This window comes from Macrobrachium rosenbergii, chromosome 45, assembly GCF_040412425.1.
Source record: "Macrobrachium rosenbergii isolate ZJJX-2024 chromosome 45, ASM4041242v1, whole genome shotgun sequence".
NCBI lineage: Eukaryota > Metazoa > Arthropoda > Malacostraca > Decapoda > Palaemonidae > Macrobrachium > Macrobrachium rosenbergii.
This window is the reverse complement of record NC_089785.1, coordinates 31787281-31812251: the sequence shown is the minus strand read 5'-3', so window position 1 is coordinate 31812251 and position 24971 is coordinate 31787281. Positions and strand designations below refer to the sequence as shown.

Genomic DNA, 24971 nt, shown 5'->3' with positions numbered 1-24971 from the left:
ATTTTTTATTAATATTTATTGATTATTAATTCAACTTACTAGTGCTTTTATATATTTTTTAATGAGCACTTAATGCAAAGATCAAACTTGGTCATATAACTGGGTCGCTAGTATCTTGATCTTTGAGGGCGTTCACTACTTGGAAGGGTGACCAGCCTAGAAAAACAGGTATACCATGAATGTCTTTGAATACTCAGAAACTCGCAACAAACTTTATAGGTTTCTCTACGGTCAAGCTTCGGAACTCGCTTGCTGCTTAGGTTTTCCCAGATTCATGGACTATAATCTTTCGCCCTCAAGTTCTCTCTCTCTCTCTCTCTCTCTCTCTCTCTCTCTCTCTCTCTCTCTCTCTCTCTCTCTCTCTCTCACATACATCTTGGAAATGATTGTCTTTCTTTAGGAAGTAATTTTCTTAAAAGCTCCGCCAGTCTCTCTCTCTCTCTCTCTCTCTCTCTCTCTCTCTCTCTCTCTCTCTCTCTCTCATGCACCTAGATTTAGCTACCAACTAGAAGCACTCAGCAGCATTCAGGTGCTAATTTGTGCTCGCGTACGAGCGCGCAAAATGACGACAGGCAGATTGTTGGTGACTCGCCCGGATGTGGCTACGCACGAGAGAGAGAGAGAGAGAGAGAGAGAGAGAGAGAGAGAGAGAGAGAGAGAGAGAGAGAGGAGAGCGCCACTCCTTTGTCAGCATCCTAAACCATCTTGGCTTTTGTCACTTAAGAAGAAAATTGGTTTAAATGACAAGTTGATTAAACTCTGTATCTGATTAACTTATCACGTAACGAGGTTTGAAACTCAGATATAATGGGTTACATTGAGACCAGGTAGCCTTCAGTGTGAGTGGCATGTTTTGACAGTTGATGCTTAAACGTCTGGCTGTCAAATGCTGGCCACCCATCCAAGGTGAGGCCATGTTTGGCGTTACTTAGTTTTCTGAAAATAAAACTATTATGCCGGCTTTGTCTGTCCGTCCGCACTTTATCTGTCCGCCCTCAGATCTTAAAAACTACTGAGGCTAGAGGGCTGCAAATTGGTATGTTGATCATCCACTCTCCAGTCATCGAACTTACCAAATTGCAGCCCTCTAGCCTCAGTAGTTTTTATTTTATTTAAAGTTAAATTTAGCCGTAATCGTGCGTCTAGCAACGATATAGGTCAGGCCATCACCGGGCCGTGGTTGAAGTTTCATGGGCCGCGGCTCATACAGCATTATACCGAGATCATCGAAAGATAGATCTATTTTCGCTGTACAGAAAAATCGATTGCGAAGAAGAAACTTCGGATTAATTTTTACTTTTTTTACTATAATTTTTTTAGGCAAGTGGTAATAATAATAATAATAATAATAATAATAATATAATAATAATAATGGTTGAAAGATACAAATATATATATATATATATATATATATATATATATATATATATATATACTGTATATATATAAACAATTGAATGTATTTTTATTTTTCCATAGGGCAAGAAAATAATAAAATAATAATATTCAGTTTGATGTAATTCTTAACATAATTATTCTAACTGCAGGTTACATTTTTGACGTGAGCATTGATGATACTTTTAGTTCACACGCAATCCTTGTGTAACAGTTAATAACAATTAATCCGGAAATTAAGTGTGCCGGGTTTGGAATAAATATTTTCAACTCGTTTGTGTATATTGACAGAAGATAATCTGATAACTATTTAATAACTGAGCCAGAGTGCACATCAGAAGGTCTCAGTACAATGGATATACAAAGTTGCTCTTAGCATCGTGTAAAACAAAAAAAAAAAAAAGTGCCCCTATCATTCCTAACTCATCTAATACCCTGGAAACAAACTGGGGGGCATTTTGTGACCTTCCGGAAACTGGGCATTTGTGTTTTGCCCACCTTACAAAAGAGCCCCGGGTAGGCATACCCACACAGATCCGCGCAACCAAATCTGGTGATATTTTGTCACCTGGGCATTTGTTGATTACCTGAAAACCAGGCCCGCCTGAGGTGGGTAGATAGACAAATACCCACAGTCACGATGACCAGCATCCTTGGCACGCTTCCTGGCCTGCCCCTGAGGGAGCCCTCATCCTTAGGGAAGATCGAAATCCTTCAGGATTTGGACTTATACTACATCAAGCAGCTAGCTCACAATTTCAAGGTATGTGATTCTCGCTTTCCGTCTCAAATTTGGATGTTGCCGCCGCTTGTAGTACCTGGATGTTGAGGTTGGTTACCTGTTTGCAAACACTTTGTAATGTTTAGTTTACCCCTAAGGTTAAAGACGTTATGTACCTTAAGGTTCTCGTTGAGACCAGCATATTCTTGCTCCAGATTGTTCAGGTTAGTTGCATGTTTTGATCATTTTCCTGTCCTTGCGTATTAGTGGTGCTGTCTAAAAGGAATTCGGTAAGTTATAAATTTAAAGAAAGTTGTGTGTATTTGAGAGAGAGAGAGAGAGAGAGAGAGAGAGAGAGAGAGAGAGAGAGAGAGAGAGAGAGAGTGTTATGTCATTCTCTGAAGCTATCCCCTGTTAGTTGAAAGCGCTCACACATATATTTCTGTAATCACGTAAGCATATTCTCTCTCTCTCTCTCTCTCTCTCTCTCTCTCTCTCTCTCTGCACACAGACCACAAGGTTAGCCAATAACAGCTAGTCGAGAAGAATGTCGCTCTGCAGATGGATCCCTCGGTTATTTATGTGTGTGTGTGTGTGTGTGTGTGTGTATGAGAGAGAGAGAGAGAGAGAGAGAGAGAGAGAGAGAGAGAGAGAGAGAGAGAACGCAGGTAAAACTAGATGCGTCTAGCTCCATCTAGAAGGACGCGACTTCGCCTAAATAATACATCGTTTCCATCGGAACCTGTCGCAACTGGTAACGCTTGTCAACTGTTTTGAATCTTGACTCCCCATTTATGAAACTGTTCAATCAGGGATGAAGTCTGTGTGCAGAAAATTTCCACATCAGGTGCTTCTTGTGACGTACAAAAATTATAAAATTCTGGTGCTACTTTGGTCTTGTTATCTACGCGTCACCTAATCCGAGGTGCTAGTACTAGGCTCCTTGGGACGCCGTGTCTAGTACTAGCCCCATTTCTTTGTTTTGTGGTCGACAAGTTATATTAATAAACGATATCTTCGTGCGGCCGTCTACTTCACATTCTCATCCCGGTAGAGGGGTAGTGCCGTCAGTGCGCCTCATGCGGTGTACTGTAGGCATTACTTGAGGTTCTTTGCAGCGTCCCTTCGGACCCTAGCTGCAACCTCTTTCATTACTTTTACTGTACCTCCATTCATATTATATTTCTTCCATCTCGCTATCCACCCTCTCTTGACAAATATTTCATAGTGCAACTGCTTTGAGGTTTTCTTCCTGTTACACCTTTAAGGCCTTCCTACACTCAATTTCCTCTCCAGCGCCGAATGACCTCATAGGTCCCAGTGCTTGGCCTTTGGAATAAACTCTGTATTCAGTTCAATTCAGTACTTTACATTCGCCATGCGGTGTTTGGTACTAGCACCTCGGAGTAGGTGACTTGTAAGTAACAAGCCAAATAAAAGTAGCACCGTAAATCTTATGACCAGTTTCAGACCGCCACAGAAATGAATGTCCGTCCACTTCAAATTCTGTTTTAAATTCTGAGTGAATATCTTTCGGAGTTGAGCGCGACGCATGCGCGGAAGTCATGGAAATTTCCTGTATGTAGGAAGCCATGATCAAGTGAATTTTGACACCTAAATATGCTATTAAACTATTAAGGTCTAAAATTACTTGAGGTCCGTGAGGTTGAGTAGTGTCACGTGTCTTTGATTACGAAGTCCGTGACATTTAGAGTCTGATGTCAATAACTGCGGGGCTTATTGGTGGTCAAGGCCAGTCTAGCTATGAATTATTAATACAAAGTTCGATGTAGAGTTATGCATAGTAATGGTGCCTGCGTCGAAGTCTGTGAAATTTAATGTCCGTTGTCAGAGCCTGTCCAATCGTTTGATGCGTTACTACCCTAAAACAATTCCCATTTTGTTTAAATAATATATTTATATTTTATTTATATTTATTAATTTGTTATTTTTTGTTCTAGTAACTGATCTCTTATTTCTTTATTTCATATTACCTTCTGTTAACAGCTTTCAAAAGAACGCCGTATTATTCTTTGGAAGCTTCAGTTTCAAGTCGGTGGCCCCTGTGGTGATCTAGTTCCATACGAATAGGGTTCATCTGTCGAATAATAATAATAATAATAATAATAATAATAATAATAATAATAATAATAATATTTTTGGAAATGTATAAAATTTATTTTTGTCGAAACCTTAGAATTTGTAAATTAGTGTCAATAACTCAACAGTGGGGTGTCTTAACTTCGAAGGCTTCCATTAACTATAACGTCTGAATTTTAAGTTTATTTTACCTGAATTTTACTGTTTATTGTGTCCAGATACATAAAAATAAAATTTAAAGATTCCGAGTTGGGCGTAAGATCCCTGAAATTGTTTTTGGTGACGAAACCATAGCTTGAAGGTACCGATGACTTTGGGGTTTTAACTGTTTATTGTGTCGTACTTTTTACCCTCTCTCTCTCTCTCTCTCTCTCTCTCTCTCTCTCTCTCTCTCTCTTTTGCCGTGGTATTCGCCGAATCATGATTTGATGCCTTAAGCCACTTTCTGCTAGGGTTCTCTCTCTCTCTCTCTCTCTCTCTCTCTCTCTCTCTCTCTCTCTCTCTCATTTCAGAGACAAGTTTATTGGGCTAGTCTCTAAAATATTCCGGATGACAGATGCAGCTTGAGACTCTCTCTCTCTCTCTCTCTCTCTCTCTCTCTCTCTCTCTCTCTCTCTCTCTCTCTCTCTCTCTCATTTCAGAGACAAGTTTATTGGGCTAGTCTCTAAAATATTCCGGATGACAGATGCAGCTTGAGACTGAAGACTGACTCTCTCTCTCTCTCTCTCTCTCTCTCTCTCTCTCTCTCTCTCTCTCTCTTTTGCCGTGGTATTCGCCGAATCATGATTTGATGCCTTAAGCCACTTTCTGCTAGGGTTCTCTCTCTCTCTCTCTCTCTCTCTCTCTCTCTCTCTCTCTCTCTCTCTCTCTCTCTCATTTCAGAGACAAGTTTATTGGGCTAGTCTCTAAAATATTCCGGATGACAGATGCAGCTTGAGACTCTCTCTCTCTCTCTCTCTCTCTCTCTCTCTCTCTCTCTCTCTCTCTCTCTCTCTCATTTCAGACAAGTTTATTGGGCTAGTCTCTAAAATATTCCGGATGACAGATGCAGCTTGAGACTGAAGACTGACACTCTCTCTCTCTCTCTCTCTCTCTCTCTCTCTCTCTCTCTCTCTCTCTCTCTCTCACACCCAGCCAGGCCTGTGTGGCCAGCATAGGCCAGGGGTTTAACCAGCCCGTCAGTACGGCAAGATCGCTTAAAGGCATCGCCCGGTTTCGGTGGAACTGGGCCAGGAAAGAGAACGCGGTTGTTAGGCCATTAGTTTTTTGAAGTTTGGACACTGTTGCTGTTACTCTCTCTCTCTCTCTCTCTCTCTCTCTCTCTCTCTCTCTCTCTCTCTCTCTCTCTCTCTGGGTTAACACATTTGATATAGCACAAGGTACATTTTATAAAGGGGTTGACAGAAAAATCTCTCTTGTCATCCAAGAGAAAAGTTTGGCAAGTCTTCAGAATTTTTTAAAGGTAAAGTAGCATTATTACAACATTCTCTCTCTCTCTCTCTCTCTCTCTCTCTCTCTCTCTCTCTCTCTCTCTCTCTCTCTCTCGTATTTTCCCCAAAGGCGTATATATACAGTATATATATACGTCAGTGAGCCAACAGGTGTGGTGACGAAATGTTACCAGTTTCATTGGCGGTTAGACCTCGAGTTCTCATAATTTTTTTGGTTTTTGTCTCACTCTTTTTATTTATTTTTTTTTTTGTATTTCCAAATTTGTTTCCTAATTCATTATTAATTCCTATGGTTATTTCTTATTGCTAATATACAGAATGGAAATTAAACGCGGCAGGAAGCCAACATAACAGACCTATAGTAGACTCATTAAGCTTCACAGACAATTAGACCAAATGAAATGCTTCACAGACACTAACGCCTTGCAAATTTTCCTTCCCAAACATTATCATGAGGCACACGCGTCGTCACAGACAATACCAGATTTACTCCCAGACATTATCAGCAGACAACAGCAGACTTGACAAACGCTAAGAACAGAGAAACACACACACACACACACACACACACGATTTCACAGGCATGAACCCCGCTGTCTCATTCGAAGGCCAAGTACTTCACTCTTCTTCTTCTTTTTCTTCTTCTTCACAGATTAATAATTTAAGTCAATGCTTCATTGATCACTTACTTCCTCCAGCTCCCATTTCAGTACTGAGCATCCGCGCATGCGCCTCGCTGTGTAAGTCTCGAGGGCTCATGGCAGGAAATGAAGATGAGGTTTGGGCCTAGTAATTATTTTCTAATCTCTAGCGTTTGTCGAGGTCGTCAAGTTTATATATAGTAAGAATTGCAAGTAAAGAAGGCAGCTACTTAAACCAATCGCTCCCCATGAACTCTCTCTCTCTCTCTCTCTCTCTCTCTCTCTCTCTCTCTCTCTCTCTCTCTCTCTCTACGAATATTAATGTTTTCATTTGAATAATTTTTTATCACACGCACACACACAATTACTTTTCCCACAACCAACCCTTAATTTGAATAAGTACCGATACACATCTCTGTATTGAGAGAGAGAGAGAGAGAGAGAGAGAGAGAGAGAGAGAGAGAGAGAGAGAGAGAGAGAGAGAGAGAGAGAGAGAGTAAAACAAACGCCTTGAATATTTCATTTGGTGGAAGGAAGCGAATGAATGGACCGATTGTCTTCTTTTTGTTTTGATTCCAAGCGCACGCGGATATACACTCCTTAGGAGGGGCACCCACGTGGTTTGGAGGGATGTAAGGATCTAATAGGAATAGTCTGTTAGGAGTCTGTCCAACTCTGGAGCAATTTGTAGACGATGATGTCTGTCTGCTGTTTAATAGACGCATGTGTAAGTATATTTTGCAGATTCACTGGGCGCGTCTACTATGAATAGACGAATGTGCATGTGTAATTATGATTAGTAGAATCACTAGGCGCGTCTATTATTATTATACGCTCGTGTAAGTGTATTTGGTAGAATCACTAGGCTCGTCTGCTATTAATAGACGCATGTGTATTTGTATATTTGGTAGACTCGCTCGGGAAGTCTGCTATTATTAGACGCATATGTATGTGTAAGTACAGTACATTTAGTAGATTCACTAGGCGCTTCTGCTGCGTTTGTGTAAGTATATTTAGTAGTTATGTGATTTTTTATTTTTGCACTTAGCATATATATTATTTTAAGCAAAGGATGTTGTCTTCAATGACTGTTTCTTATTAGCGTATGGTACCACTCTCCATATTGGGGAAAAGTATATAAACTTAAATGTACATCATTATATCAATGTTTTTAGTGACTGGTCCAAACTATTTATCCTTCGCACTGCCTAAAATGTTGGTTAAAAACTATAAGTATAAACGCATGTATTTGCTTCAACAGCAAAATTACAGTTTGTATTGTTCTTACAAAGCTGTGCTGTAACTACTCAATTCGATTCCTCCGCAGCAGTATGAATTACAGTTTGTATTGTTCTTACAAAACCAAACAGTTCTAATTCTTTATATACTTATTTAAGCGCGTATTTGTTTATTGATTTACTTTCATTCCTTCGCAGGAGTATGACCTGGAGCAGCGCATCGCCCTCGAGATTAAGATGCGGGAGGGAACCACCAAATTGCTGGCGGCCTGCGGCGCCCAGGGTCCACGGTCCAACCAGCCCCACACTCTGGAGGCAGCCAAGAACCTCCTCACTTCCAACGAGCGCATGACGGCCTACATGGCCGAATTGCAGAGGAGAAAGACCACCAACAATTGTCAGGAAGGGTAAGGAAGAGTTCGAAAGATGGCTTTGCGTCTGTAGGTCTAGTGTGTCTAAACTCAGGAGTTTGGAATGGAAGCTGGAGAAAGGGTTCGAAAAATGGCTCCGAATATGTAGGTCTGGACTCGGTAGAGAAAGTCTACGGATATTTAACGCCACGTTTGAACCGTAACATCGCCCTACTAAAGGACGTTTGCAGCGTCCTTTGGCCCCCGGCTTTACCCAATTTTTAGCCGTTTACTGTGTCTGCCGTTCCCTAGTTCATTTTTCCATCTTGCTGTTCAGCCACTCCAACTTCCTCTCTTTCAGTAACTTAAGCATTGAATGGGGGAAAGTGCCCCTTTACCCCCCCTTGGCTTTATATCCGAATTTTCATAAATCAGATCAGTATAGCATTACTCCATCATTACTCCAGTGGAACTGAACAGTGAATTATCGCTGTAGAAAAAAACCCAGAAGCTGTTTACAACCAGTTTTTGGCAAGCTGAGGAGCCAGCGACTTCAGAAATGTTCGAAATAACCTCACAAATATGCCTCTAGTATCTCCGAAAACATTTAGTATCCTAGTTATATATTTAAAATTTAATTTGTTCACATTCTCTCCACAGGGCACAACCATCGCTAGCAAGAGTGTGTCTGTCGGATCTCCGGATGCCACTCATATGGAAAGACAGCGACCACTTCAAGAACAAGGGCGATTACAGAAGGTGAGAACCCAAATGTTATCATTATTGATGGTTTAGTAATAATACTCTAAATGAAATTGTCATAACTGCAGCAAGTTTCGCTATTTTGGCTGCATTACAGCTTTACACTTTCCTAAAAGTAATTTCAGTATTTATAGTGATTTAGTAGCCTTAAGATCTAAATGTAAATTGATTTACAAAGCTGTGGATGACATCTGTCTGCATAGGGGATCATGCAACATGTGTTTGCATGTTTTTCTTTAAATGGCCTCTTTTGGAGGACACTTTTTCTTTCAAGAAAATCAGTAAGATGACACTGAGATTAATGACTTCATACGAGCCTTTATAGTGCTCTAGAAATATAGAAATAAAACCCTCAGTTGTTCCTAAGGGGATACAAACCTTGCTTTTCACATGTGGAGTCGTCCTATTGCACATGTGTGGACAGCTGAAGCTATGGTTTGTATACCTAGGAAAAATACAAATTACTTTTCAGATTTGCCATTTTAAATCATTTTGGTCCCTTCTCAATTCAATCCTTTGCTTGGCTAATCTTAAAGAAGTGTCATTAAAATTCCACTCCTATAGTTGATCTTTTTCAACATAAACTTTTTTCCTTTCCAGATTTGCCGTGTTTGTCCTGCTGAAGATTGGAACAGAAATCTACGACACAGTTATGGTGAATCCGGTGGATCGATCAATGACAGACATATGCTTCGATGACATTATTGTGTTGTACGTATATTTTTTTATTAGCTAATAACCTATGCATATTTTCATTTTGTGTATTTACTAATACAGTACCATCCTGAGAATTTTGTTACCTTGATAAATGACTCACTGATCTTAGGATTAATCTATTCTCGTATGAAATAAGTACAAGCTGTAAACAAATTTTGTTTTAACATTGGTGCACAATGTTGTCTGAATTTTGAGTTATACAGTAGATACAAACTTCAGTGTTCCTGTGAAGTGACATTTTTTAAATGAAAAACAATTTTTCATTAGAACTTGTACCATTCAAAATATGCAAAAATGATCTCAGAGAACAAGCTTAGGAGGGCCTCAGCTTACCATACAAGGCGTCCACATAATGTGAATAAGTAATGAGCAAAAACACATGCATATAATTAGGTCCCAAGAGTTTTTTTGAGTTTTATTAATGAGAATTCATCTTTATTACAGCAACGGCATCCCTCCAAATTTTGATTGCAACATGGAAGTCTACAGTCACGTGCTTCAGAATGACCTCACGATGGCCAGTACCCCACGCAAGTTGAAGAGGTCGCTGCATTCATCCATATCACGGACAGTTGGACGTAAATTGGCAGCTTCGCTTAGGGACGAATTGTCAAATGGTGAATTGTAAGTATGGTGGTTTTTACTCATTAAAGAGTGTATTTGAGTATCCTAATAGCAGACCCTTATGACCATTATCAGAGTTGGTCTTTAGGACCAGTATGTGTGGGGTTGGATTAGTGGACAACTGATTCCATATTCATTTATTAATTTTGTTAAGGCACTAAGTTTACTAAGTGTGATTATCTTAAATGGCAGTCTTTTTATATCTGTAAAACAATATTACCATCAAATTACCCCTGACATAAAGTTAAAAAAAAAAAACTGTATAAAGTATTCTGCACAAGATTGGCGTACAAAATAAATTGTGATTATGAAGGCTGTTTGAGGAAAAGGACTAATGAAAATAAAATAAACTAATGAGACATGTCTCCCTTAGATAGACACACTCTCCTCAGTCATGCACTGCTAGACAGCATCCATTCTTGATTGTTTCATGCTTATCAGTTTAAGAAAGGATTTAACATGGCCCTGGTTGCATGACAGCAAGTACTGTTATGTAAATAAATATGTGACAAGAGTGCACTATTATGAGATTTCACCTACGCTTATGAAATCCTGAAAGCAGAACATGTGCATTACGAATCAGATTATGACAAGTCACAAAGGGAGGAATAGCTAATGAATGCAGTGTATCAGTGAGGATGTTTGCACTTAGTATCATTCATTGAATGGATAGGATTATATAAAGAAAGAGAAGACAGCACAGACCATCAAAGTTTTTTTAAAAAAGCCCTGCAGGTACTTGCCCCTCCTAGCTGTTCAACTTTCTTTGCTCCAGGTTTGATCCCAGAGGCCCAAACTCTCTTTGGCTAACCTCAATAAAGTGCCACTGGGTCAGGTTAATCAGGCATAATATCGATGAAAACTTTTTCTTTAAAGCTGTAGGTATCCGGATGATTATTTAAAGTACAATAGTAAATTCTCACTTCTAAGTTTGAAAAATGAGGTGACTTGAATGTTTGACATGAGTCAAATTTATGGTTAGCCCGTAGGTGGCATTTAGTGTTGCAGTGCCGTAACAATAATTCTCCAGAGCTTCCATAGAATAACAATTTGCATCAAAAGTAAATAGTTGCAAGTTGCATGAGTACTCGGCCATGGCAAGGGTCGAGTACTGTACCAACATTTCAATGTATTTTTGCTTAAATTATGATTATTAAAAAGTTGGACATCCAGACCTGTTTTACACTTATCTAGAGCAAAGGGCTAGCCAGATTATCTCACCACAAATGATAAGTGGAAAGTGAAGCAAAACAAAGTTGAAGCAGTTGTACAGCTAGGTAGGATGAGACAAGGGGGATCAAATGGAAAGGGAAAGGCAGAAAGCAGCACAGCTTAGAGCTAAAAGGATGCTGCCAAGAACTATTGCACAATCTAACATTGTGCTGCTGCATGTTAGGCTGAATGAGGTGTTCGTCCCCAGTAGGAAAACTAAAAGAAGCATTTAATCTGTCTGTATTTAACTATAGAACAGATGTATACTGAAGATTTTTCTGTACAATTCTTCTAATATATCAATTCAAAATACCATGAATTCATTGAAGGATTCATAAATTTTCTTCCTAGCTCTGTTACATAAAGCATATGTCCTAAATACAAAATAGCAATACTCTAGAATTGCTGAGTATTTTGTGAAATCACTGTCAACTGTGTGAAAGGTTCTGTGGACCATCCCTCCAGCCACCACCTGCTTTGCTTTCACTCTTACCTTTTCATCGAATTTTCTCTTGCTTCATATTTGGAACAAATCCCTCAGGCCAACATTCTGAGTCTTAAAAATGTTCAAACATTTTGTTTTTCCTCTAGTAATGAAACAGCTGAATAAGAGGCTTTTTATTTTTTCTTTTTCCAAACGTAATTGTGAAAACTTGCTTTAGATTACAAATTAACTATTATGGTACATTTTCAGGGGTCCTAAATTTGAAATGGTAGCTACAGCTAGGCTTCGTCTAGAGAATGTTTCCAATAACACAGCAACACATGACCTCACTCTGGAAAACACAGGTAAGTTTTTCATGTCTCATTTTTTTTATGTACAGTGCTTTATCAATAATTTTTGTATTTGTTAATAGCCCATTCATTTATTAGTAATAGCCCATTTAATGACTAAAAATTTAACAGTTAACAAAATACTTTTTCATCTTCTGTCAATTATGGAAGTATGTCACTTGAATGATAGTAAATCTTAATTGTCTTCACTTTACAGAAAATAGAGCCAACCAGTTACCCCTATTTGGTCATTTTTGTTGTCGTCTAGCAGCTCAACCAGACTGTGCCACACAGGAGAGAATTGCTGGCTATGCTCATGTTCCCGTAAGTCTGTGCAAATGATTTGGTATGTCTAATTTTACAAGGAGTTGGAAAATAGGTTCAGATGGTTTTGGTACAGCAAGAAAACAAGAGGGAAGGAATTGTAGAATTTATAGAAGTGGAACAGGAAAATAACCAGTTGGAAAAAGAGAAAAGTTTATGGAGAAAAGGCATGGATGGGGACCTACATTAAATAAAAATTCAGTCAGATTTGATAGTATCTGTGACCAATATTAAATAAAAATTCAGTCAGCTTTGATAGTATCTGGAGACCAATATTTTGAATGGTATTGTGATACTGTGGCATTTATGTTAAACACAAAAAATTGCAGTTATCCATGAACAGATTAGATGTAAAGGTAAAGTTGATGGGCCATGTCATGTGAATTTGCAGAAGACAGCAGGGAATGTCATTTCACGTTTGTTGTTTGTCCTTATAGATTTTATGAGAAAATTGTTCATTTGTAAATAAAGCTTCAAGAAGGATTTCAAGCATTAGATCACAGGATAGAGTTAGAAATAAGGGAGATTGTGGAAGTTCGTTATGTAGATAATGATGAAAGGGATGGAGATGGCTTGGACGTGTCCTTTGCTCAACCTGGGAAATAGTATACTGTATATGTGTTAGTCAGTTGGCCTCCTGTGGACACCAAAAGAGTAAGGAAACCGAGACCTCCTTGGATGAGAGCTGTGAGAAAGGAGGCTGGATGCGAGTGGAGATATTTGGAAAACAAAGTACGAGATAGACACGAGTGGCAGAATTTTAGAGGCCCTTTACATCCCAGTGTTGGAGACGATGATGATGAATATAGTTACACTCATTTTGCTGGCTTTTGTTACTTTCTGCAGACTACTACTGCTACCACCAGACTCATGGTCTGTCAAAGGTTACAGCAGTGGTATGTTTGTTAATTTTTATGCTAGGTATGATTTCACTTGAAAGATATGTTTACCTTGAATGTATATTGGAATCTAATAAATTGTCCATTTCAGGAGAGTGAGTTCCAGAGATCATGGTGTCGGCTATATGGATGGCAGCTGGAAGTATGGGGAAACAAAGAAGACGTACATCTTTCACCACACCATCCGCTGTCACTTTCCATTGACAGGGTAAGAAAACTGCTACTATTTTCCTATTTATTTTTATATAAGGTGAAAGGCCACCAGAAAAGCACAATATTTCTTATTGTGGACAAAACTTGATGGAAATAGGTTATACTGTACAGCATTAGCAGTAATTTGTAGTGTTGAATAATTCACTGGGCGAGTAAACCAAAGTTTTCACTCTGTCTGTAGAGGCCACTTGCTTTGTTGGACTTTCCTTTTATCCTTCTAATTTTCTCTAGTCCAATTTTTTTTTCTTTGGTTGCATTAAGCATGGGGTTTATCCATCCTGCTGGAGTCTTTATTAAACAGAGTGCATTTTTTTCCTGGACTTTTTCTGCTATAACTTTTAATGCATTTCTTTCAGCCTCTTAATTACCGTTACCTTAGCCCAGCTTAAAACTTTCATTCAAAAACAAGTAGTGTAAGCCCTGTAGTCATTTGATGTGACTCTGGTCTTGTTAAATTAATAGAAATATTAAGAATAATGATAGCCAACTTTCATTACATGTAAAATGTGTCTATCAGAATTTTTGTCTGTTTTGAAGTCAGGTGGCTTGCAAAGTATTTCACAGAGTTAATAAATCTTTTATTATTCATCTAGGAAGTGAGAATGGTTTTAGTTATCAAATAGTACCGTACTGTGACTGTTTTACTGAAAGGGTATTGACAAAGCATTTATCTCCAGCAGACCCTTTATTAGTTCCTTACAAATCAACTGTTGAAGATTATTTTGTAACAGACAAATTTCTAATTGGATTTAGAACTCTAGAAATTATTCAAATCAGTAGTTCTTAACATTATTTCTTTCTACCTTGTTTGCTGGAATCAATAAAATGACCAATGAGGGAAGATTCTTGACTCTAAAATAAGTTTCAAGCTAGCAATACAATCCACATCTCTTGTAATAAGTGATGCCAGCATGGTCCAACAAATCTGTGGTTTCTGTGGGAAGATTCTTGACTCTAAAATAAGTTTCAAGCTAGCAATACAATCCACATCTCTTGTAATAAGCGATGTCAGCATGGTCCAACAAATCTGTGGTTTCTGTGAATGGAAAACCGAAAGATACTTTATTAGGTAACTATTTGTTGTAGACATACACTATTAAACAAATGCATAAAGATGTATAATATTGTTGAAAGAAGGTATAAAATGGTAGGATATACATGAAGTAAGTACAGTGTGTATGACATGAAAAGGAAAAATATAAAGACCCTTCATCTCAATCTTTTTGACAGAATTTGCCAGTTTTCATATTAAGATAGACCAGAACTATTTAATAATAAACAGGTACCACTAAACACTGTAGTGGTCAAACTTTTTAATAATATACTACTAAACAAAGTAAATCCAAACTTTGTATTAACTGAATATGTATTTCACAGAACACAGAACTATCTCTGAATGGTGTGCGAATAGCGTTATCCAACACCACTGGTGTAGACAGAGGAAACCTCACCCTGGTGTTAGAATCCCCAACCGAGGCAGCATCCTGGCACAAGTGTTTGCAACAGCATATCGCAGACCACAGACAGTGGGGAGCAGCTGCGGAGGAGGAGATGGAAATCTTGACCCCACAGCCAACAAGACACAATTTCATCATTCCAAGAAGAGGGAGATTTGCGTCACTCTATGAAGAGACTCCACTCAGAGGTAAGTCTTCCTTCCAGTAGTGTTCACTTCTGGAAAAATCAGCAGATTATGAATACAAAATTTTATAGATGTAATCATTTAAAGTAAAAGTGGGATCAGGAATTTACAGTGAATGCATACTAAGAACTGAACTTTCAATATGAAGTTATTCATTGATCGCAAACAGTATGGACTAGAATTTCATGTGATGAAAAATAGTACAGGCTCTATTTAAAATTATTCCTTATATTTATTGGTTGCAAACAACATGGACTTGAGAATTTGATGAAATACTAGAGTCTCTATCCAAATAATTCCTCCTAAAAGGGGTACTGCATTACGTTCTGCCTTTTACACATCTGAGTTCCTTTTAGTCCAACCATGATGCGCCATTCTTATTGTCTTGGCCAAGTTTTTGCTCTTCTGTTAAGAAATCCTTCACAGTAGCTATAATTAGAGAACCAACTAATTTAAATTTGAAAGCAATTTATGTGTCTGGTGTTTTGCAGGTGATGGGTCACCCAGTTCTGAAAAATCTTCACTAGATGACCTGTATGGATCTTCAGCCTTTGTCAATACCTACTGCACCCCAGCACATGCTACGGCAAGACCCAGAGCAATGACATTATCGTCCAGGTCTTCTTTCAGGCGATGGGGTTCAGTCAAGTATAATATGCCATTTTTCAAGAGTAAGAGTTAATTTATTTAGAATATTGTGAGACAGGTTTTGTATAAAATTCTGGCAGCCATTTGTAAATATGTTCTGTAACACTGAACTTTCCTTTTCTTTTAGGGGTAAGTTACTAGCTTCTCTGTCATTTGCTCAAAACATTGATATTATGTTATGTTAGAAAAGCATACGCACTACACTTGCCACACAGCATGCCCATTGGTCTTATTGTTCATTCACATCTGTTCCATGTACCCATGTGATGATTACTTAGAGATGGTTTGCTTTGTAAGGTTTATATCAAAACTTAATATTGCCAGTTTTAAAGACATTTGAGGTTAGTTGTAAGAATAGCAAGCAATGCTGTAGTATATATATTCTTTGTGGGAGTTGTCATAGACTCGTGTTAATGGGTGTTCTTGCACACGGATGAACTAGTGCTAGGAATCTAAAACTTATCTTTAGGAATATCTTTGTGCTTATCATAGTAACAAATATATTTTATTACCAAGACAAGGGACCAAGTTTTGATGAGCAAAAACTTCAGGCATTCCACATATTTTAGTGCAAATTTTTATAGTGTTTTGTAGTAATGGATGGAACAATGAAAATTGCAGATTTAGAGAGATTTTTGAATGATGGTGCAGACAGTTAATCTCATATTTTTCCTCATTAAACCTCACAATATGGTGCTGAGTTTGTTTTGTGCACCAGGGAAGAATGATTTGATCCAAATTTTATCGTTTACATGTACTTTATTCCAGTAATTTGCTTCTGTAATATTAGTGTACATTACTTAAACTTTCTCCTAGAAAGGAAATGAAACATCGTTAAATAACAATGGGGGAGCAGTTTGCAGCACAGTACCGAGCCATTTGTATTGTAGGGGAGCAATTTGCAGCACAGTACCGAGCCATTTGTATTGTAAATTGTGTTCATTACTTGGAGGAATATGCTGTCCTTTGAACAGTATTGCGTTTTATGGAAGTTGTCTAAAATTCCTTTGGTTTTTGAATAATTCTGGTTCATGGTGCTCAAATTGCAGAGCAAAATATTAGAGATAAAAATGTACATACTGCATTAAAAGTATTATTTTGCCATTTATGATTACACAGTATATAACTGGAAATTTACAACACAATATTTTGTATATTGTCACATGTACCTAGATAATGGCTTAAAAAATGTGTGGCTGTAACCAAACTGTAAACTCTTTAGTATTCAATACAAATAAATCTTGACCAGGCAAAATTTGGTTTTAAGGTAATTAATGATGCAAATAATGTACTGAAAAGCTAATGGTTCAGATACTGTGATTGAATGGTTTTAAAAGGCTAATAAAATCTTGTACATGTTTGGATGGCTTTGTAGGTCAGTGGCCAAGTCTTGAGTGATGAAAAGTGGAAATAAAATCTGTCTGACTTTGGCTAAACTTTGTTACTTTAAAATAGTCATCAGTCAGTTGTAACTGATGACAGTTAACTATAAACTATATATAAATGAGAAACATATTATCAATAAAGCAGGTTTACTTAGAATGTTCTCAGCAAAATGATTTGTACGACTTATCTCAGTCATCAGTCAGTTGTAACTGATGACAGTTAACTATAAACTATATATAAATGAGAAACATATTATCAATAAAGCAGGTTTACTTAGAATGTTCTCAGCAAAATGATTTGTACGACTTATCTCTACTACACTTGTTTTGTCTGTCTGTATCATGATATTGATATTCACACAGCCTGTCTAATGTATATATGTATTTTATTTAATATTATATTGGGTTATTAGCCATTAACCAGCTTTACATTATTATATATCGAAGTTAAAAGATCAAGATTATGTAAATATGGTCAGTTACAACATCAAAACATCATTTGTATAATTTTGAACACTGTACAAGCCAAATTTATCATTTTGGCATTTGCTTCAATCATTTGTTTTGCTGCTTTTTGTGGACTAAACGTTTTATAATAAAAGATTCATAATGTTATAAATGTTATTTTCATCAAATATTGCACTTTTTCTTGTGCATTTACTTACCAGCATACCACTTTAACAATGCAAAGTCACATAGTACTCAGCAGATTGATAGTTGTGGATTGGAACAAATGTGGCTGGATGAAGCCTTAGTTTCCACACAACGAAACTAAAAATTGCACACAGCAGGAAGGCTCCACTAAAAATTGCACACAGCAGGAAGGATCCACAGAAGTTTCAAGAGGACTAACAAAATTCAGGAAACTTCAAACTTAAAATTCTGAAAGTGATCAGAAGGCCACCACTTCTTTTATTAACAACACAATTAAACAGGGTAACTTGAGCATTCTAAAGGCTGCTGAATACACAGTATCCACACAGGAAGGACTTTCAGAAAGATCACTACATGATCAAGATTGTTCTTAATCATGCAGGATGTAACAAACTCATACCAGCAGGATCTGAAGAAGGCCCCTCTGAACTGTGATTCACACTTTGAAATGAACAAGCCACAATACGATGAACACGAACCCTCATGGAGAACACCTGTGAATTGTTGAACAAGCCTTCTGATGAACTTAACTTCAATTGAAAAGGGGAACCAAACCGAACAAGTCTCCCGAAAGTCATCTATACTGATTTATCTTTAAATATATGTACATATACTGTAAATAACTGTGGATATGCTTCTCCACTAACCTCAATATTATGAAGAAGATACATTGAACAAACCCTCAATAGTATCACACATCCACTGGGATGAAAAGGCTCCTCTGAAGTGTGAGTCACACTTAGCAAGCCCACTGATGAATACTAACCCTCAGTATATTATATATTAATCATGAAGAACACACACAGAACAAACCCTCCATCTTGATGAACCCACAATAATAATGATAATACTAGGATCTGATATTAGGATTGATAAAAAACCAGTCACAAAAGGATGAACGGTAAATTTGAGAAACCATACCATACTTGGGGGATTAAGGATATTATATCAATACTTTGCAGAACTCTACAGTGAAGCACAAACAACCAATAAGTGGTACCTGCCTTCAAAGCACTAGTTTAAAGAGATGCTGGTCTGTAAAATGTAACAACCAAAACTTCATGGTTGCAATGGTTGAAGTTGCTCCTAAATTAGTTTAAAACTACAGTGTCTAGCTGCTAAGTGCAATCAAAAAAGGTCATTTGTGGGGAACTACCCATCATGTACATAAGGAATTTATACTACAATTCAATAAGGGAGGACAAAAATGGTGCATAAAAATTTACAAGCAAATTTAAAAGAAAAAGCGAGTACACTAATACTGAGCATTATGGGTTTGTCTTAAAAATTTGGACTGAATGCATAAGAGGGGAGTAAATATTTATACTAGAATACAAATGAAAGAAGGCGTGTAACATGCACAGTGATTAATCAACATCCTACCTTTGATAGAGTAAGATGATTTAAAAATAAGTAACATGCCTACAGAAGATCTCACTAAAAATCTAAAGTAAGTGACATGAAAGAAATTGTGCTAATGCTTTTAGAAAGGAAAGATGAACACTAGCCATGAATAAAAATACTACACAAATACAAGTGATATACCTAAGTCTGTGAACAGAATATTACAATGTGGTACTTTAGAAAGGAGAAGATAAAAACTAGTCATGATTAAAATTACTATAAAAAGACAAGAGATATATTTAAATCTGCAAATAGGATATACTGTATTGCACCATCACGATCACACTATTACTGTAAGAATAACCCAAGCGAGAGTAAAGAGGCAAAATAAATAAAGCTGAAAGTATTGTATGCGAGGGAAATTTTGCAAGCTAGCAAAAAAGCTTGATACATATCAAATGAAGTTCTTGTAAATTGTAATTCAAAAACACGTTCCTTGTACTCTAATACTGATTTTAAAAAGGTATTATAAATCATTAATATTGATTTACGCCAGGATTAACAGTCAAAGGAAAAAATACAGAACAATTCATTATGATCTGACATATTCAAGATCAAATACAGCATCTTGCTTATTTTTATGCTCAGGACGAGAACAAAACAGCCCAAACCTATTTCAAGCAGAGTGCTAAAAATGAAGTACTGAAATAAAATACTCTCATTCCTTACAGTGATGACAAATCTGGCTCTTAAACAAACACATTTATGAGAATCGGGGAAAAAACAGGTTGAGATGGACTGACTAAATCCTTTCTCTCGGAGTTCTTGATTTCCTCACTTTATACCTGAGTCCAAGAGAATGTGAAGCCTGCCAGGTACCACACAACAAGGGTGGAAACTCTGACACCCTGCCAAGCACCTCTCCAGAGCAATGGCTGAGGTAGTAACTACTGCAGAGGCAGAGCGAGGCTACTTCATTGGTAGGATGAAGCTGGATGTATGATCCAGGCTGCAAATGAAATGGAAACCTCCTGATTCGACTCCTTCGTGTCACTTGTACTTCTCCCTGAGCAGCTCCTCTAGGCCTAAAGAGGACTTAAATGTCCCCTTAGGTCTAGGGAGACCCCCCTTCTTCCTACAAGGAGATGAATCAACAGTTTTCCACCTCATCATCAATCCTGTTCATATTTCCAGCTGGTACTCATTCCATCCAAAATGTCCCCTGATACCTGGCTAACATAGATACTACTTTGGTCATGGCTCCTGCGATGCTTGGCTATATGCCACCCTGGCTTTCCCCTGCCATGATATACCCCAGGCATCACATTCACACAGGCCCTCTGTGGGAAGCCTAAAACCCTGAGACTCAACTGTTGTGATCAGTGCCCTAATCATTCGGAAAAACGAGGAAAGTTTTGCTCTTCTGTGTTTCCAGATTCGTTTAATCTGTAATCTGTCCGAGAAGCAAGTTTGTTGTCACTGTAGGAAAGAAAAGTTCACAGTACTTTGTACTTCATTTAAGATTTGGCTGTTTTGTACGTTTTGATTTCCTTAGCAAAAAAACAGAACAAGTGCCAAAAAGAAGTTTTTAAAAGGAGAGTCTCCCCAGGCACTTCAACAATACCCAATAAGAGATGGGTATGTCCCATATACCTGGAGGAGCTGCTCAGGAGAGAAGTACAAGCCATGCCTAAGAGACTTAGTATAGAGACTCTTAGGCCTATAACTACTACTTTGTTATTATTATTATTATTATTATTATTGATTATTTTTTTTGGTCTATCTCAGTCATTCTATTTGACTGGGTGGTTTTTAAAGTGTGCGGTTCGGGGTTGCATCCTGCCTCCTTAGGAGTCCATCACTTTTCTCACTATGTGCGCTGTTTTGAGTAGCACACACTTCTGCATGAGTCCTGGAGCTACTTCGGAATCTAGCTTTTTCAGATTCCTTTTCAGGGATCTTGGGATCGTGCCTAGTGTTCCTATGATTATGGGTACAACTCCCACTGGCTTATCCCATACCCTTCTTATTTCGATTTTCAGGTCTTGCTACTTATCAATTTTTTCTCTTTCTTTCTCATCAACTGTGGTATCCCATGGTATTGTCACATCAATGAGTGATACTTTCTTCTTGATTTTGTCAATCAACGTCACGTCTGGTCTATTGGCACGTATCACACTATCTGTTCTGATACCACAGTCCCAGAGGATCTTTGCCTGATAGTTTTCTACCACTCCCTCAGGTTGGTGTTCGTACCACTTATTACTGCAAGCTAGCTGGTGTTTCTTGCACAGGCTCCAGTGGAGGGCCTTTGCTACTGAATCATGCCTCTTTTTGTACTAGTTCTGTGCAAGCGCCGGACATTCGCTTGCTTTGCTATGTGGTTTATGGTCTCGTCTTTCATATTGCATTTCCTGCATATGGGGGAGATGTTATTTCCATCTATTGTTCTTCGGACATATCTTGTGGTGCTGTTAGAATTCCTTCTGTTTCCTTCTTGAGTTCTCTCCTCTGTGGCCAATGCCATGTTTCATTGCTGACCAGTTCTTTAGTCTGTCTCATGTACTGTCCGTGCATTGATTTGTTGTGCCATTCCTCTGTTCTGTTTTTCATTCTCCTGTCTGTATATTTCTGGGTCTTCGTCTACTTTTATCAGTCCTTCTTCCCATGTATTCCTTAGCCACTTGTCTTCACTGGTTTTCAGATATTGCCCCAGTGCCCTGCTCTCGATGTCGAGGTAGTCCTTTATGCTTAGTAGCCCTGTCCCCCCTTCCTTTTGTGTTATGTATATTATGTCTATATTTGCTCTTGGGTGTAGTGCTTTGTGTATTGTCATGGGTTTCTTAGTTTTTGGTCTGTGCTGCGGAGTTCAGCCTTTGTCCACCCCACTACTCCTGCTCTGTATCTGATTACTGGTACTGCCCATGTGTTTATGGCTTTTGTCATGTTTGTGGCGTTGAGTTTTGACTTGAGTATCACCTTAAGTATCTGCATATATTCTTTCCTGATCGTGTCCTTCATCTCTTGGTGTTTTATATCCTCTCCTTCTATTATTCCCAGGTATTTGTATCCTGTCTCATCTATGTGTTTGATGCTATTCCCGTCTGGTAGCTTTATCCCTTCAGTCCTTGTTACTTTGCCTTTTTGTATGTTGACCAAGGTGCATTTTTCTATTCCAAACTCCATCCTGATGTCCCCAGATACAATCCTTACAGTCTGGATTAGGGTATCATTTTCCTTGATGCTCTTATCACGCAGCTTGATGTCGTCCATGAACATCAGATGGTTAATTCTGTTGCCTCCTTTCTTGAGTTGGTACCCAGCATCCATCTTCCGCAGTACTTTTGTCATGAGAATCATGGCTACTACGAAGAGTAGTGGGGACAGTGAGTTGCCTTGAAAGATCCCTCTCCTGATGTTAACCTCTGCTAGTCTTATCCCAGAGCTTGTAAGTACTGTATTCCAGTTACGCATTGTATTCTTTAGGAAGCTGATGGTGTTTTCCTCTGCCCCATATATTTTCAGACATTCTATTAGCCACATGTGCGGCGTCATGTCGTAGGCCTTCTTGTAGTCAATCCATGCCATGCTTAGGTTGGTTCTCCTTTTCTTACTATTCTTCATTATCTTTTTGTCTATCAGGAGCTGGTCTTTTGTGCCCCTACACTTCCTTCTGCAGCCTTTCTGTTGGTGGGGGATGGTGTTTGTATCCTCTAAGTAGTTGTACAGCCTTCCACTGATGATACCTGTTAGTAACTTCCACATTATTGGTAGGCAGGTGCATGTTTGTTGTGAGATACCGGACTGTTCCATATGTTTTCCCAATGTCTCTTACTTGGGTCGGCTTCAGGAATTTCCTGGTGGTTGTCTTCCCCTCTTAGTTGACTGTATGGTCTTTTCTGGTTGGTTCTGAAGAGTTTGTTCAGTTGGTATTCTTTATTCCTGTTCATGTACCGTTGGATCTTAGGTGCTTTGGCTTTAAGCCTCCGTTTTATATCTTCTATTGTGTTGTTTAGTCCCTTCTCCTGTACTTTGTATTTCTCATTCAGTTCGTCTCTTGTTTTCTCGCTTCTTGGCCTCTTTTCTGCCATCTCTTTCAGTTTACTCAAGTCAGATCTCATCACCATGATTTGTTTTTCCAGGCGCCTTTTCCGAGGCGGTTGCTGTTTTGGTTGATTATTATTATTATTATTATTATTATTATTATTATTATTATTATTATTATTATTATTATTATTATTATTACTGCAATTTAACCAGACCACCAAATCATATTTCTGGAATCTAACGTGGCTAGCTGAAAGGAAAAAGGTTTTAACGGGTGAGAACAGAAAATATTTAAGTTTTAACAGGTGAAGAATCAAAGGACACAAAGCAATGCACTTCGGGGCCAAAGGAACACCACAGATTTCCTGTATTGCAACATGCACATCATCACTAAGACTCACTGTAGGTGGCAACCACCAACGGAATCTATATACCCAAATATTAATGGATGCAAGGGTATTTTCTAAATATTCAAACACTACTCAGGAACTGAAGGAGTAAACTTGACTTGGCAAGTTGCATACCCATGTTAATTCACCTCAGTCAAAACAAGTAAAATTGGAGACTGTAGCTAGGGTGCAGTGCACACGCTTTATAAAAAACATCAAGCTTTCTTTCAAAAATGCAGGCTAGAGCAAGCAAAAATGGAGTCTTCATGAGACTCGTATTACTGAGAGAAAGACTGTCTATAGAAAGTTAGTTGATTAGTTGGATTAATTTTTGATTCGCCTTTATAGAGAAAGTATTTAAATATCCCAGAAATGAAAATAAGATTCCCAATATGGAATCTAAGAAGCTCTTGAAAGCCTGAAAGCAAAACCACAGCTTTTAATGAGACTTTTTTTAGAAGAATTTCCAAAATTTCAGTTACATAATCGGAGCACTAAAAAAATGAGTGGTTATGAACAGAAAATTTCATAATTATTAATAAAAATAATTACGATATGAGCAGAAATGCCAAGAACTTGCCCAACAAAATTCACTTAACAGACTACCGGTTTGAGAGAGAGAGAGAGAGAGAGAGAGAGAGAGAGAGAGAGAGAGAGAGAGAGAGAGAGAGAGAGAGAGAGAGAGAGAGGATGAATACCTGTCTGCAAAAATGGGAGAGAAGGAGCTAAGAATTGACCTATATGTATTAAATAACAATTAAGAAACTTAAAAATATTGAATTACAAAAACCTTGTGTAACTGATAACAAAGAAAGCAAAACAAGTCAGGCAAACTGTTTTCTCAAGCGCTTTCAGTTTGGGGGTGAACAAATGGACCTGGCCTTTTGGTTGTAATACGTGAACTCTCGCCTGGGAATGCAAAAATGATTTGAATGAAGAAAATTTTATTGACCTATCTGTATGAGTTACTTTTGTTGAAGTTTTGTGCAATCTTTTGAAAAATAAAATTTAAAATTCCAAATAGAAAAATTACAGTATGAGAGTTATTTTCCAAAACTAAGTAAAATCACTTTTAACAAGCATACAATATATATATATATATATATATATATATATATATATATATATATATATATATATATATATGTGTGTGTGTGTGTGTGTGTGTGTGTGTGTGTGTGTGTGTGTGTGTGTGTGTGTGTGTGTGTTTGTTGAAAGTGATTTTACTTAGTTTTGGAAAATAACTCCCATACTGTAATTTTTCTATTTGGAATTTTAAATTTTATTTTTCAAAAGATTGCACAAAACTTCAAATATATATATATATATATATATATATATATATATATATATATATATATATATATATAATTTCCTGTTTTGCCCACTTAAAAATGTTTCAACAGTTAACTGAAGCAAATATTAAATCTTCACCTTTCCT

At 37.8% G+C, this 24971-nt stretch overlaps 1 protein-coding gene and 1 long non-coding RNA gene across 5 annotated transcripts in view; one reads left to right on the top strand and one right to left on the bottom strand.

The window, feature by feature from the left end:
- The window catches only part of LOC136829874 (rhotekin-like), a 211300-nt gene extending 193585 nt beyond the window's left edge, over window positions 1-17715 (top strand). For 2 of the 4 annotated variants that reach the window (XR_010850518.1, XR_010850517.1), the window contains exons 3-12: window positions 7745-7953; window positions 8557-8655; window positions 9259-9369; window positions 9820-9999; window positions 11906-12000; window positions 12203-12309; window positions 13300-13416; window positions 14799-15066; window positions 15555-17241; window positions 17365-17715. Coding sequence is in view for 2 of the 4 variants with exons in the window: in XM_067088937.1 (XP_066945038.1) it covers window positions 7745-7953; window positions 8557-8655; window positions 9259-9369; window positions 9820-9999; window positions 11906-12000; window positions 12203-12309; window positions 13300-13416; window positions 14799-15066; window positions 15555-15745 (1377 nt within the window). In the remaining 2 variants the exon portion in view is untranslated. Of the gene's footprint in view, window positions 1-7744; window positions 7954-8556; window positions 8656-9258; window positions 9370-9819; window positions 10000-11905; window positions 12001-12202; window positions 12310-13299; window positions 13417-14798; window positions 15067-15554 lie in introns of all 4 variants that reach the window. The other 2 variants (XM_067088937.1, XM_067088936.1) reach the window with 1 other exon arrangement.
- The window catches only part of LOC136829875 (uncharacterized), a 304668-nt gene continuing 294653 nt past the window's right edge, over window positions 14957-24971 (bottom strand). The window contains exon 3 of the long non-coding RNA XR_010850519.1: window positions 14957-15095. This is a non-coding gene — a long non-coding RNA (uncharacterized lncRNA). The remainder of the gene's footprint in view (window positions 15096-24971) is intronic.